Source organism: Apostichopus japonicus, chromosome 20 (assembly GCF_037975245.1).
Source record: "Apostichopus japonicus isolate 1M-3 chromosome 20, ASM3797524v1, whole genome shotgun sequence".
Classification (NCBI taxonomy): Eukaryota; Metazoa; Echinodermata; class Holothuroidea; order Aspidochirotida; family Stichopodidae; genus Apostichopus; species Apostichopus japonicus.
The window spans coordinates 30,720,463-30,734,702 of record NC_092580.1 but is presented as its reverse complement, the minus strand read 5'-3'; the positions used below and the strand labels follow the sequence as shown (position 1 = coordinate 30,734,702).

The 14,240-nt window shown below is 39.1% G+C and overlaps 1 protein-coding gene across 1 annotated transcript in view; it reads left to right on the top strand.

Moving 5' to 3' along the window:
- Positions 1 to 10,811: 10,811 nt before the first annotated feature.
- LOC139960885 (uncharacterized) overlaps positions 10,812 to 14,240 on the top strand; it is a 40,381-nt gene continuing 36,952 nt past the window's right edge. The window contains exons 1-2 of the mRNA XM_071959557.1: positions 10,812 to 11,371; positions 12,285 to 12,437. Coding sequence (XP_071815658.1) covers positions 12,341 to 12,437 — 97 coding nt within the window. The 5' untranslated portion in view covers positions 10,812 to 11,371; positions 12,285 to 12,340. The remainder of the gene's footprint in view (positions 11,372 to 12,284; positions 12,438 to 14,240) is intronic.

Genomic DNA, 14,240 nt, shown 5'->3' with positions numbered 1-14,240 from the left:
GTGGCATACCTGATACTTATATTTTCTGCTATGCACTCACTACTCGACACATATTTTCAGTAACATTTCAATTTTATTTCATAATTTTATAAAGATGGCAAAATGACCTCTTTTCGACTGTTCATATATCTTTATCATCTCCGGTCGAGACTACAGTTCAAATCAACAAGTTCAAATCAAAAAGTGCGATGGGTCTGGAAAAGCAAACAATATTTTACTGTACTTTTCACATCAAAAGAGAATGCCCTTGAAGTTGGTCGGCCCCAGCTTTGAAAATTGAACTTCTCTGAAGTTAAAATGATTGCCTTCTACATACATACGTTTCATCAAGACATTGATCATTACATGAAAATTGACTACTTTGGGACTTCCAAGATGTAGCATATTACTTAGTGACCTATATATATATATATATATATATATATATATATATATATATATATATATATATATATATATATATATATATATATATATATATGCAGTAGAAGTGAATCAGCAACCGTCGCTGCACGCTGGTTTCCTCTCCATCCACCCCCCTGACTCCCCACCAATGTCTTCTTCTCGATCGAATCTTTGGCACCACCACGGGGGGGGGGGGATGGTATGAGCGATCCCATTTTGGGGGCGGTACATTTGAGGGCGGTACATGCACATGGACGGTGCATCGAAATGGTGGCTATAGGCTGATACATGCATGCTCACCCTTCCCCTCCCCCTACACCCAAGTTTTTGGGAAAACCCTACAAAGTCCCTTTTCATAAATGAAAAGTGATCATTTTTTGTTAGCGGAAAGTCCATTTTTCATTTCTCTATTTACAATGTGACATTCTAGTAAGAAAGAGAAAATAAGACCAATTTATTTAAAAAGTGCTCCTTTGTTGAAAAACATGGCAAAGACTGGAATTTGTGTAAGAGATCGCACAGAGGATCCATTTTGAGGTAAGTTTAGCCCCCCGCTCTCCCCACCCCATCCCCAACATTGAACCATCTTCAGCTCTGAATGGACAACCATGTCAGGCCCCGGCTTCTTTATATCAACTTTAGGCCTAGCATCTTTTAAATTCCATCAGTATTGGTATAAAATACGCTAGAATGTCAATTAATGGTCACTGATTATCCAACTTCAACAAGCATTTAACTCATTGCCAGCCTCAAAGTATGAATAAATATCTCGAGCCACGTGGACCAGGGAACATAAAGTATACACATCACATTCGTTGCTTTCGAAAACATCACATGCGGTGTCTCGCTTGTGTGACGGTTAACGTTTGATTTTTCTTCTTTTTGAAAAAAAAGGAAGTTTTGGCAAGGAAAATGAAAATGAAAACAAAAAGTGAGATTTCCTGAGCGAAAAGGAAGCAATTGCAAGGAAAATGAAAATAATTGTGACAATTTAGGTATAACATCAACAAGGAACAAGGATATAGAACGTAGATGTATAAACTGAAAGTTAGTCAAGCCTTACAAATTATTTCGTAATGATATATTAAAACATGTGCTGATTTCGCATAGGCCAATACAAATAAGTCATATTTTGTAACTCTCTATGTGTCCAACTTCAATAGCCATGAAGGTTATAAAAAGAGAAAGAACACCAGGGTGATTGCATCATGCAGTTGGCGGCCATTGCAACACTATAAAGATTGAAATTACATGCAAAGATTGCAATGTCTAAGGAGTTTCCCCACATATCGGCTCTTTCTACGTACATATGTTACCATGCAAGTATAGCATTAAACGCTCAATTTCTACAAGAAGAACATGAAAAACGTTACCGAGACGTTATTTTAAGGTACACAGCGTCGAGCAATATCTTGAAGGATAGCCCAGTCTCTCCCTCCTCTCTACCTCCGCCTTCCCTCCGTCACCGCCTTCCCTCCGTCACCGCCTTCCCTTCCCCTCCTTTACAAGTGACATGTTAGTCAGTGGCCCTCTTTCCTTTTCCCATCCCCTTCTTTTTTTTCTGGGCATGGCGTGATGACCACAATCTGAAGACTATAAGCGTTTATCCTTCGTTCTTCACTATAGATCTTGTCAACTGCTTGGCTGTTTCCCTTCATCCATAGCAGGGTTTCCATAACTTTACCCCCCCCCCCCCCCACGAACTTCCTATGGATGTCAGAGTTGTCTACGAACCCCCAACTTTTCGAGACAAGTTCATAGTGTAATATTGGAATGAAAAAAAAACAACAAAGAGATTAACAAATTTATCACATACACGGTAACGGCAACATATGCGTATGGAACGCGAAAAGAGTTTGTCGATAGATACGACTTTTGTACATTACTAAATTATATGATATATCACATTTTAGTTCAACCAAAAGTACTCTATATAGTTTTGACTTTCAGAAACGTCTCATAAACCTCCTGGGTTGGACTCACGCACCCCTGGGGGTTCATGTACCCCAGTTAGGGAACCCCTGTACGATAGCAAGGTGGGGGGGGGGCTGTCATACACTGCAGGGCTGGAGCAGTTATTGACATATACTGATCTAGTCTAATTTGCATGTTATATTCAAGGCCGCAGTTGTTGTCTTCAACTGATTGGACAAATACCGACTGTTTGCAACTTCGTGATGAAAGCGAAAGACTACATCTAGGGACCACCAACAGCTGACCTGGTGGACTACATAATATGAATATAAATCATTAACACTTTTTTATAACATTATATTAGCCTAGGTTGTCATTGTAATAAATAACTATATAGTGATACAATTGAAACGAAATATTTTCAACTATTCAGAAGCTACACGATCTCTTTCGTTGTGTATGGAATCGTTTTTTCCTTCTGCGACGTAACATCCAATGTCGATCTTCTCAACTGACATCATCACGGCAAATCAAAATTTCCCAATAATTATGGGTATCATCTTTAATTCTATTTTAATTGATAGTTTACAAATCTTTAAATAGAAATCACCATTTTTACTAACTTTGGGAAGCCGTTCACTTTCTAATTATGGCAACTTATCTAACAACTCCCCTGCGCGATGTCGGCCAATTTGGCGGTCCCAAGATAACAAGTTAACTGTGATGTTTTATTATCGCCTATGACGATGTTTCGTCACTATATCAACAATTAGGTATTGCGACACGCAGAGTCATCTTTTATAAAACAGATAAAACTTTCCCTCTCATATCCTGCATGTGTCCATTATTATGGTTGAGTGTATATGATAATAGTCAAAGCAACATGGTAGGTTTTACAAAATAATAAGTTTTTCTCGATATTCTTGATACCGACAACGGAGGTATTACAGATAACAGCTCACTGGCTGTAATCGACTAGTTCGGGATATACACGATATGAACAGACCTGAAATCGTCAAAGGAGATTGCCGGCAGAACAGGAGCGCACAGGGGAATTGATTGCTATAGGTTGATTTCTTCTAGGAAGCCTACTGAGCTTCGAAACAATGCGCGCTTTAGTGTTGTCTTGGACGAAAAGAGCACCGTTCGCGACCTCTATCTGGCATCGCTCTCGGAAACTCGGAAGCCGCGGCGCACCGGTTTTCCGCAGAGCCACTTTAGGCTAACCTCAGAGTTTCCAAAATTTATTTTCGTATACCTAGGCTATAACGCACCTACAAGTGTGTTCAAACATCTCTGAGGTTAACAATTGACCGTTAAGTGTGGTTGCCAAACGTGTGGCGTACCGTAAACACTCCAGCGTGTAATGGCAACAGACAGAGGTATAAAAGTGTTATCGTATGAGTGACCATCTTTAGATCTTTTCTAGCATATATCGGGCCATGACAGTCTCACAATCATGACTGTCTATTCATCAATCAATCTCTCATATTAATTTTTAATTATGATGATTTTTATTAATTGCGAAAATGAAACTCAGTGTATATACTGCTTTAATGGGTTAACTAAATTCGGTTCGTTGGGATGGCTGTCATGTGACACTCTCCTACTATTCATGCAAACTAACAAGGATATCATAAACAATCAACTTGTTATTCCATTTGACGGATTACCTCAGCAGCGGAAATCCTTGTATCATCCATCAACTAGTAGTCAATTCTCGGAAATTGAAAGGTTGGGGAATTCTTGTAAAATTTTGAACTTGTAATTATCCTTGTTAGTAACTATGGGCTTAATATGAACTAAACGATGAGCATTTAGGAGGGATGGGGGGGGGGGGTGGGGGAAGTGGGAGAGGGAGAAGGGTGATAGAGATTATAGAGGAAAGTGAAGATGAAAATAACAGAAAAACAATGGAAAATGTATTAATCTGTTGATTAGCTTTAATCCTTATTTTATGGGATCATGTTCCATTGTGTTTTTAATCCCGGAAATTGTGACCTTTCGTTATACTTTTCAGGCAAATGTTGAACTTAGTGTAACATATATAGTGTGTATATGTACATAAACAGTGAAGTAACTGTTGCAAGGATTATATTAGGAAATATTGAGAAAGTACATGTAATAGTTAGTATGTAATAATTTGCTGTTCTCTAATTAAAGATTTTCAATGTCAATAAAAACAAAACACCTGAAATAAAAGTTTCAAAGTTGTATTTACTTTTCAAATCTTAAATTATGTTATCAAACTGACACTGCGTATAGTTGTGCTGTACAGGATGGAGAAATCGCTGACAAAGAAGTTAATGCTGTTGACCTATGATTAAGATTTCGGATGTTTGCCCTTTTAGCCATTTTCGTCTTTAACTGTTATTTCTTCTCTTCAATTCTAAGCGGGTACCGTAACGTCATCGTTGCCAACAAATTGCTTATGTTACCACATGTCGCAATGTGATGACGTAGTTCTAATGACATGATCATCATCCCTTATGTCAATGTGTCAGTGCTTGCGGCGAATGAGGTCCTGATTTTCACTGCGGCATCCTTATTTTTCTTCCTCTGTGACTTTTGTTTGGTTTGGTCTAGTCTTTAGAAAGTGTTGTTGTGTTTGATATGTCACCTCTAACATCCGATTTACATAATCCACATTAATGATTAGACGACGGCATTACAGGAAACACCGGAAATCGATTTCCATGTATCGCCTTTTCAACATTCTCTCTGAAATATGTACACGTAGGTATGTAGTTTTGCTTGCTTTGTTATACTGGTCATGTTATGTTTACTTAGCTTTCCGTTTGTTCGTTCTGTTTTCGTTCTTTTATTTCCATTGCGTAGTATACCTCATTTTGTCTTCAAAGCGAGTTGCCAACTCCATCTATATAAGAGAATAAGGTCATCGACAGATAGAATGAAATTTGTTTAAATTGTTTAAAAAAAGAAAATTATAGTTGAAAAAATGAACTGTCCAGTTGACCATATCATCTCTGTCAAGGTGCCTCTTGTGTAATCTTATATTTATGACTTTGCGTCAGTTTGGAGTTCAGATCAAGTATAAGAGGGAACAGTGGCGTAGGAAGGTACTATTGAGTGGGGGGGGGGGGGGCTGAAGACTGATGGCCGGCCTGGGGGAGGGGTCTAAGGGGAGGGGGTGTCCCCCTCCCCTTTGGAATCTTTTGCATTTCCAGGTGGCCTCAGATGCAATTTGGTGCAATATAGCACACTTCAACACCCACTCCATTTTGTAAACTTAATTTTGTATTTTCAGCTGGCCTTAGATGCAATTTGGTGCTCCAAATGAGATTTTTTTCTCATTTGGAAATGAAAAAGGGGTTTTCTGACTTGCGGAGCGGGGGGGGGGGGCGGAATGATACTTCCGCCCCTCCACATTTTTCACTGGGGGGGGCTGGCGCCCCCCCAGCCCCCCGGTTCCTACGCCCTTGAGAGGGAAGCAAGGACCCAGCTCTTACCTTTGAACCGGGTCCCCTGAATCCATACTGACGCCGCTAAAGTTGAGCTAACTTCCTTCCTAGTTGTTCACGAACAATGTAATATAACTACTTGGATAATTCTGCCGAGGGATTGACAGATACATTGTTAATGTTTTATATAGCGAAACTAATAAATCCGGTATACAACATGAGTTGTCACTCACGTGCGGTGACCAGAGCACCATTAACGGTTTCTGATAGATTTATGTAACTGCTTTCGATGCCCAAAGGATTTTTGAACTCTTTATTGACAAAACAAAAAGAAACTTCTTTGGTGATAAAAATGCAAATTTAATCAATTTTGTTCAAATATGTCAGTTTTTTTTCCCCTTTCTTAAAGAATATTTCTACCAGCTACCTTGAAACAGAAACTAATACCGCACAGGGCTATATGGTCTTACGGGAATAATAACACAAAATTGCGTTGAAATTTTACCGAAAGTGACGTAGCCTTCGACATCATTAGAAGAACGGCGTCCAAGAAATGGTGACGGGTTTTAAGTTGATTTCTTGGAATAAGACGTAAATTTGTCCAGCGTATTTAACATACCGAAAGTTAATGGTGAAATCATCAATAATTATGAAGGTCAATCCATGTGGTTAGGCCCATGACATTCCAGTGTGACTCAATGTTTGCTGGAAACTGTATTTTTACTCATTTCCTCTACTTTGTTTAAACACATTTTATGTCAATGATCCGTCTGTGAAAATTGTGTTTTATTCAACACCCCAAATGAAAAAAGGAGCACATTTCAATGTTAGTTTGTAGAGCATTTCTATGGCAGATGCAGGGGCGTGGAAACCAAGGTCCAACCCCGGGGAGAACTACGGTCACCGGGCCCCTTTGCGAAGTCTTCATTATTCATTAGATGTATTATGACAATGAGAGTAAATGATTACTTGTCCCATCTTTATCATGGCCCGTTAATTCACCCCGGGCCTCGGTGCTGTATCTCCCTACCCCCCATCTACCTACCCCTCCCCCTTCTCATTAGGCTCGGTGAGTTAACAGCTTACTTCCTACAATGTCGAGTAGCTCGTAGTTTGCTTCACAAGTTATGATAACTTTAGTCCCCGGGTGGTCATAGAACTCTCACAATAAACGTACATACCGGATACTAAGCGGCACCACATATTTAGAGACATCCTGATTCTGGTATCGTGTTTTGAGCAGTAGAAGTCCCGTTTATAGATCGTAATTAAACTTTGGTAACTTCATGTTCCCTCTGTCTTCTGTACCGGAACGAAACCAATCACTGGGCTTTCAAACAAACAAAAAGACAAAACAAAAGGAAAGAACAAAAGGAAAGAACAAAGGAAAGAACAAAGCAAGAAATACAAAAAAAGGCATCCACGGGGAATGAGGCGCTTTAGATAGATATACGGATCAATCAAGGACACGCCACCTTTGACATCCTCCCCTTACCCCCCTCGATCAATAATGCTATACATACAAGGTTGAAGTTTGCCATTGTGCGTATAGAAAGTAGGCGTCTCTCTTTTATGTCAAGTTTTACGGGACGTCACGTTTTCTCCCGAGGTCCCACTTTGATTCGGAGAGCATTTTTCAAGGCTCACAAATTTAACTCGAAGCTCCGTTTGTCTTTTAACCCGAAGCAAAGCCCAGATATACCCCACCCACCCGGATTAAAATTTCCTAGTTCAACCGGGATCAAACACGTCCGTTCCAAAAAAAAAAGCTCTTTTTGATTCGGGGGATCATCCAAGTTGGACACGAAGTTCCGTATATATAGTACGATTCACATCTAGCATAAACACTTCTTTATGTTACTAGCCTATTTGAAAACTAGACTCTCACCTCATATAGCTCAAGATAGGTCGTGGTATGTAAATTTGCAAGAGCCCGATGGTCCAAGCCATCAATCTACTGGACTTAACATTCCAGTTGCAAAACTTCTCTATGTATGCTATGGTACCTTATACTCTATGGAAAAAGGACGGATTTTAGTATGTATTTCAATGGGCAGAAGAAGGCAATAGAACATTCTAATGACTTTCGTATTAATAGAATGTGAAATGATTGTAAAAGCACGCCGCCAATCGACGAATCGCTCGCGAATTGTTCAACTGTCGCACGGGTCGCGTTGTAGTCTTTATTCCATTAGATATATATATATATATATATATATATATATATATATATATATATATATATATATATATATATATATATATATATATATATATATATATATATATAAATATAAATATTTATATAGGCCTATATATATATTGGAATATTCATTGTTTTACAGGCAGCATTACCCTACTTGCATGGCTAGACTAAAGAGGTTACACGTACACATGGCTGCAAATCACTGCGTTAATGTCCACCTCTCAATCGATTTTCTCATGATTTTCTCTTTTGAAGCCGTGGGAAAAAATATTTTACGACGAACAAGCTTGATCGCTGTCGGCATCGTTTGAAAATTTCGCGAGCAGCAAGTAGTAATATAGATTTCTTATATGCCGTTTATACATATATGTAGGGCATATATATACTGTCAATGTAACTGAGGGAAACCCGTGGGGCTGGGTGGGGCATTAATGGGGGGGGGTGGGTGGTTACTGCGATAATGGGTTAAATTCCAACTTAGTTAAGGATAAAGGGGCTCCTTGATATGAAAGATACAGTCATATGGCTGTTCAGTTTCAAAGTGCTCCATACTTCAAACCCCTGCAATTTCGATACCTTCAAACGGGTTACCTTTACGCGGGCGGAAAAGACCCAATTGACGACAATAAACCACGGTAGTACATTCGCCAGCACCCGTTCTAACTTAAAACCAATTTCTCGTCCTAACGTCACCTATATCACATCACTGGATAACCACTCCTCCTGTTCCTGCGTTCGCACAATATTATTCACCTGAGATAAGTAACATAATTAAACCTTTGAGACACTGTACGTGATATAACATAACTTATGGTGCAATGGTACACGCGGTTAACTAAACCCTTATAATTTAAGCTCAATGTAAGGGTATCATCGGTCAATGTATTCACGGTATATGGTCTCACCGCATGTGTGGCCTGAGGTATACAGCATTCATAGTAAAAGTTTTGATTAGCTGCACCCACTAAAACAATAGTATGAAAGCATACGGTAAAGTATCGATCAAAATATACAGCATTTTGTACTTAACCTGGTCTAAGCTCACGCTTACTGTGTTGATGCTGTTGTAATTCGACCATTACAAATGAAAAACAGCCAGCTGCGGATAATATTCACTACACAGTATGAACAGAACTTAGGCGAATCTGTTGAGCAATGAAGTTATTGTAGGCGTTGGCCCACCACTGCCACCATTGTAGAGGTTGGCCCACCACTGCCACCATTGTAGGCGTGCTCTGTTGCCGATGAGCCAGCTCTATTTTAAAGGTGTTTAAATTGTAAATATAAGTATATATATAAGTATATATATGCAATATAAGAGACATTTTAATATATAAATTAGCGTTTTACCGTTTACATTACTACAAACAATATATTTGTTTCCTATTCGCCAATAAAGACCCACCCACTACTACCCCCCCCCCCCTCTCGCCACAACAATGACAACACATTGAACCCATTTACTTGTTGGTTGTAAACATTTTCGTCTCGAATCTTGTATTTAAATAACTTTTTTAGATGACAGCTCAGCATGGCCTGTATAGTTTGAGTGGGTTGATTATCCATGTTTACAAAACAGATTATCGTTAATGCAACAAGCCTATACCTAGTTGTGACCATCGGATACCATTATAGTAAAATATAAGCACATTATTCACTGACTGAAATTCGGGGGGGGGGGGGGTATTAGGTATTTGAGACATCGGTATTTAGTCTTTGTAGTAATGATAGCAGCATTGCTAACGTTGTATACACAATACTACTAGGCTTATAGCCACAATCAATATTGAAAGTAATGTGTCACCATTTAAGAGGAATTCCCTCAGGTTAATCACCATTGCAAGTATGGTGTGCCCGGTTACAAACAAGTGGTTTAACTAGGTCCGTCTTACCCAAAGCTGATTATCTTATTATCTGATTATTTAATTGTCTTTTTAACAAAGCTTGAAAGTGTTAAAGCTTTTAACTCATTATTATATTCTACAGGTTCTAAACGTGTTGTAATTTGATCCTACAAGTATTTATAACCACTGTTTAAAACAAGGGTCGTATCATCGTCATTATCACGGTTTACCAATGGCTATTTATTTCAGATAAGATCATTTATAAGTTTATATCGTTACAGTATATACAGCACATGGAACACGATGTGTCTCCCATTCCTCGTCTCCTCCCCCGTTGAACGGCATCCGTTTCATTGTCATTGCTCGTACAATGTAAACAAAAATATATTAAATGTATGATAACGTGTAATAAATTTAATATAAATATGACACCATATTATTTGCAAGGTTGGATAACTGTTAGCTTGCTGCTCTCTCTATATATATGTATTTAAGGCCTTCACTCTACAGTGGATTATGAGTGGGGTGCATTGACACACCACTGACACACTATGCCTTACCTATATGCAGTACACGGAGATCCAGCTAAAGCATATGTCACTTGTGTATAAACCCATTAAAAACTAAATCAATATGTTGAATGGGGTCAATCGGGTATGTGTACAATTTCTTTATCAAAATCAACAAAAGAAGTTTGGTCCCTTTGAAAAGATGGGAAGGCCTGTCGTGTGGACCCTCACGTGGACGGCAACGAGGTCAGTATCACTTTAAGCCGCAGTTGGGAGGCCCGCTATGCTATCACAGAAACTTCTTATGGGAGGGAGCAAGCAAGCAAGCAGGCGTGATTGCCGACTTATAATGGTGTTAATAAAACATGGCATAAAACAGCATATAAACTACCTACCGGATCAACTGAATCAGTTTACATAGCTACGGCTGGTTACCGTCGGTATATAGCCTACAGTGTGTAGATCAAAGTCCAGACTCAGGAAAGAAAATTAAGAGAATATTTACATGTAGGCCCAATATAGGCTGCGACTACTACCGCGTTAATCAGAGAAATGAACTTGAGCTACACCTCATCTATCTAGGAAAGGGGAGAAAACAAGTTCACGCATTCATCGTGGCCTATTTACTTCATGATTGGCTTTTAAGTCATGTAGTAGGCTACTTGAACGAGTAGAACTTCCTATAACGTCGGAATATTGTCATGTAGTTAGTTTCAAAGAGTCGAGTCCAGTCAAGTTGGTGACAAAGTGGTTCGTGGACTCCTTATTGCGTACTAAGTGACTATCGAGTTGTGTGAGGACACGTTGGATAGTACAAAATATAGTTTCGCGGATTCATTCAGCTATATAGTTCTACAGGTCGCTACCATCAAAAGCTTTGCCGCCTCTTATTCACAGCGTATACGTTTCGACTCGTGCTATATATAGAATATGACTAAACGTTAGAGCGGTTGGGAACTTCACAACTGAGCGAAACAAGACTATAACACAGAGCGGATCGCACAGACAAGCTCAGAGAGAGATGTCAAATTGTAGGTGGCGGATCAAGCTTTTCTTCGAGCGAGGCGATAGGTAAAAAAATAGCTATAGACATGAGTTGTGTATGCATGGTTGCGATACATATATAAGTCCAAACCAGCTTCTCTCTTCAAATCAGTTCGGGACTTAACTCCAAGTGGTGAACACTGTCTGATTTGGATTCCATATTACACGTAGTAGGCTATACACAAGCCTTATTGTTAATTAAACCTCCATTGTTCTGTAACTTTACCCAAGGATGAATTTCTGACCGTTGGAAGTTATTTCATTTTGTGGTCATTTATCGCACTTGATTTCTGGACGTGTATCGGAGTTTAAAAAAAAAAAAATTAACCAATAATTTGCAGTTTGTAACTTGTTACCATTACTGTTTTATCTTCTTGTCTCTAAGATACAACCCTAACGCTAGACTATTGATATTTTTTCGAAGTGTCACGAGAATCCATCGATTTCAATAGCGGTATAAATTAAACCGTTCATGTGGAACGGGGTTTTTACGTAGACAATTATTGTACCAAAACACAATAGCTTCCTGTTTGACTGCATAACAGTACTTCACAGAATTAAAAATAATAAATTGTGTACCAGGCACTTGAGCACGACGAAACGGGCTTTTCTTTTCCTTTTTCCCCTCTTACATACTTGGCTTTATCAGTTTTAGTATATAGTCCTAATTTGTTTATCCATATACTCTATGTAAGTCTGAGTGGATATGATATGTGGAAATTGCTGAATTGTGTAGGAGGTTGGATATACACCATTCGCTGTATCTTTCTCGCCACTTTCGTGTTTACTTATTCACCTTTAGAACGATCGAACAAGAAATTAGGGTAAATTTGAACAAGCTTTTCAATCGGTAAAGGAGTGTTTGGATTTGTCCGAAAAAAAACGTGAAGTGATTTTGTGAACGTACTTTTATGGTATACCGTACATAATCTATACGCAGATATCAGAAACACCGACTGTTGAAGAAGTGCCTATAGAGGAATAAATGATTTAACAATGTTGTGGATTATGCAGAGAATAACACATTTCACGGCGACCCTCGTGGTTCTCGGAATCTTAATAGCAACGGGAAGTACTGCCTCCCCTTTACCCGGTAAGTTTCTGTATTAAATAATTGTTAATGTTTTCTTGTGTGCATGCTAAAAACAATTGTGTAGGGTGTAGACTATGATGCATATGGCCGGCCTCAATGAATGGCTTATAAATTTAGGGTAAAAGCCTACCTGCATTTAGGCTTCCCATCGTACATAGCTAGGGTTAACACGTTGTTGATTAAGGTAAAGGTTGATTAAGTGTTTCCGATCAACTAGTGTACCTTGTAAATCAATCTTGGAGACATTCAGTAGGTTAATGTTAACGGGAAGGAAGTCGTTATCTAATGTAACAGTCGCACCTTCATAACGTTCCGTAAAATGATCGATTGAGAAAAACAAAAAGACATGCCATTATACCTTAGACGCGCTATGTCTGTATAGTAGTACAAGAGCGACGATATGAACGCCATGAACATGACATAACCACTGAAATGGCCCAGTAATACTTCACAAACAGCACTGTTAGTAAATGCATTAATTGCCCAGAAACCCATAAGGCCATTCAATGCTAACACAACATTGCCAGGTTGTAGACTTAACGTATATAGCCAAAATATGACTCTGAATTCCACATTTCACGTCTAATGTTTTTCTGAGAGAGGACTCCCCCTCCCCCTCCCCATACCCCCTACACGAGAGTTAGCTTAAAAAACCTATATGGCCCCACCTCCTCCTCCTCCTATTGGAAATCTTGGATCCGCCGCCCCTTGATGCAAAACATAAAAAGTAACTTTTAATATTTGTGAGTGTGGGACTTTGTTAATTAGAAGGTGCAGTAAATGATACTCCAAGATGGTTTTATTTATGCATCGAAAGTGTGTGACCAGTTAATTATTAAGGTTGAAGGACGATCACTCTGCACAATTATTGACACATCCATTATGGAACTGGAGGTGAGATTATTCTCTGCTCTTTAACAATAAGTATTTGTGTGGTCTCTGCAAACAAACCCACGTGGTGTTACTATCATTGAGTGTAATCTTCGTAATGCTAATACAATGTTGCGAGCTCACTTGAAATCGATCGTAATCATACAGTGTTATTTCTTCATGTTAAATGAACAATTTGAGCTGCTAAAAGCTCGATCAAGAAAACAGAATATAAAAAAAAATATATAAAAAAAAGACGAAGAAAGAAAGGAGACCGATATTTCAAATTCAATTCAGAATCGTTGATCTTGATTTAATTGTATGAAGACGGTAACTGGGGTGAAAGTGGATGGTGGGGGGCGGGGGGGGGGGGGGTAATGGCGATATTGGGCATAGAGGGTTACGTGAACGGAACATGGCAGGTCTAGCTAGAAAAATGTATTTGCTAAGCCATTGCCACGTTGATATTCAGAATTTGCTTTAGCTACATGTACATATTGATGATGTCTTGTTACAAGTGTAACAATCCCGTGCTGCCAAGTTATATAATGAACACCAGCGTGAGCTGTGTATAGGCATTATATGTGGTGTTGCAACTTCCCCATCGTATCTTACCCCACACCTTCCCTTAAAGCTCAGGCTATCAAGATCGGCATTTGTCTCTACAAAAGGCAGTACTGAATACATATATAGTACAGTATAGTACGTTGTACCAGCAACACGTGCAACAGATGTCAGTCAATAGTGATATATGTATGCACGTATATATGAAGACTATATACAGTAATATGGAAGTCAATACCAGCATGGATGGTAGGCGAAAATGGCCTTCTCGTTATTGTTGAAATGCGATTCGCTTCGTGCGACGGTCATGTTATACCACCGTGCTGGTAAGAACGCAATAACGCGCATTGTTTCACGAATCTCTCGGCT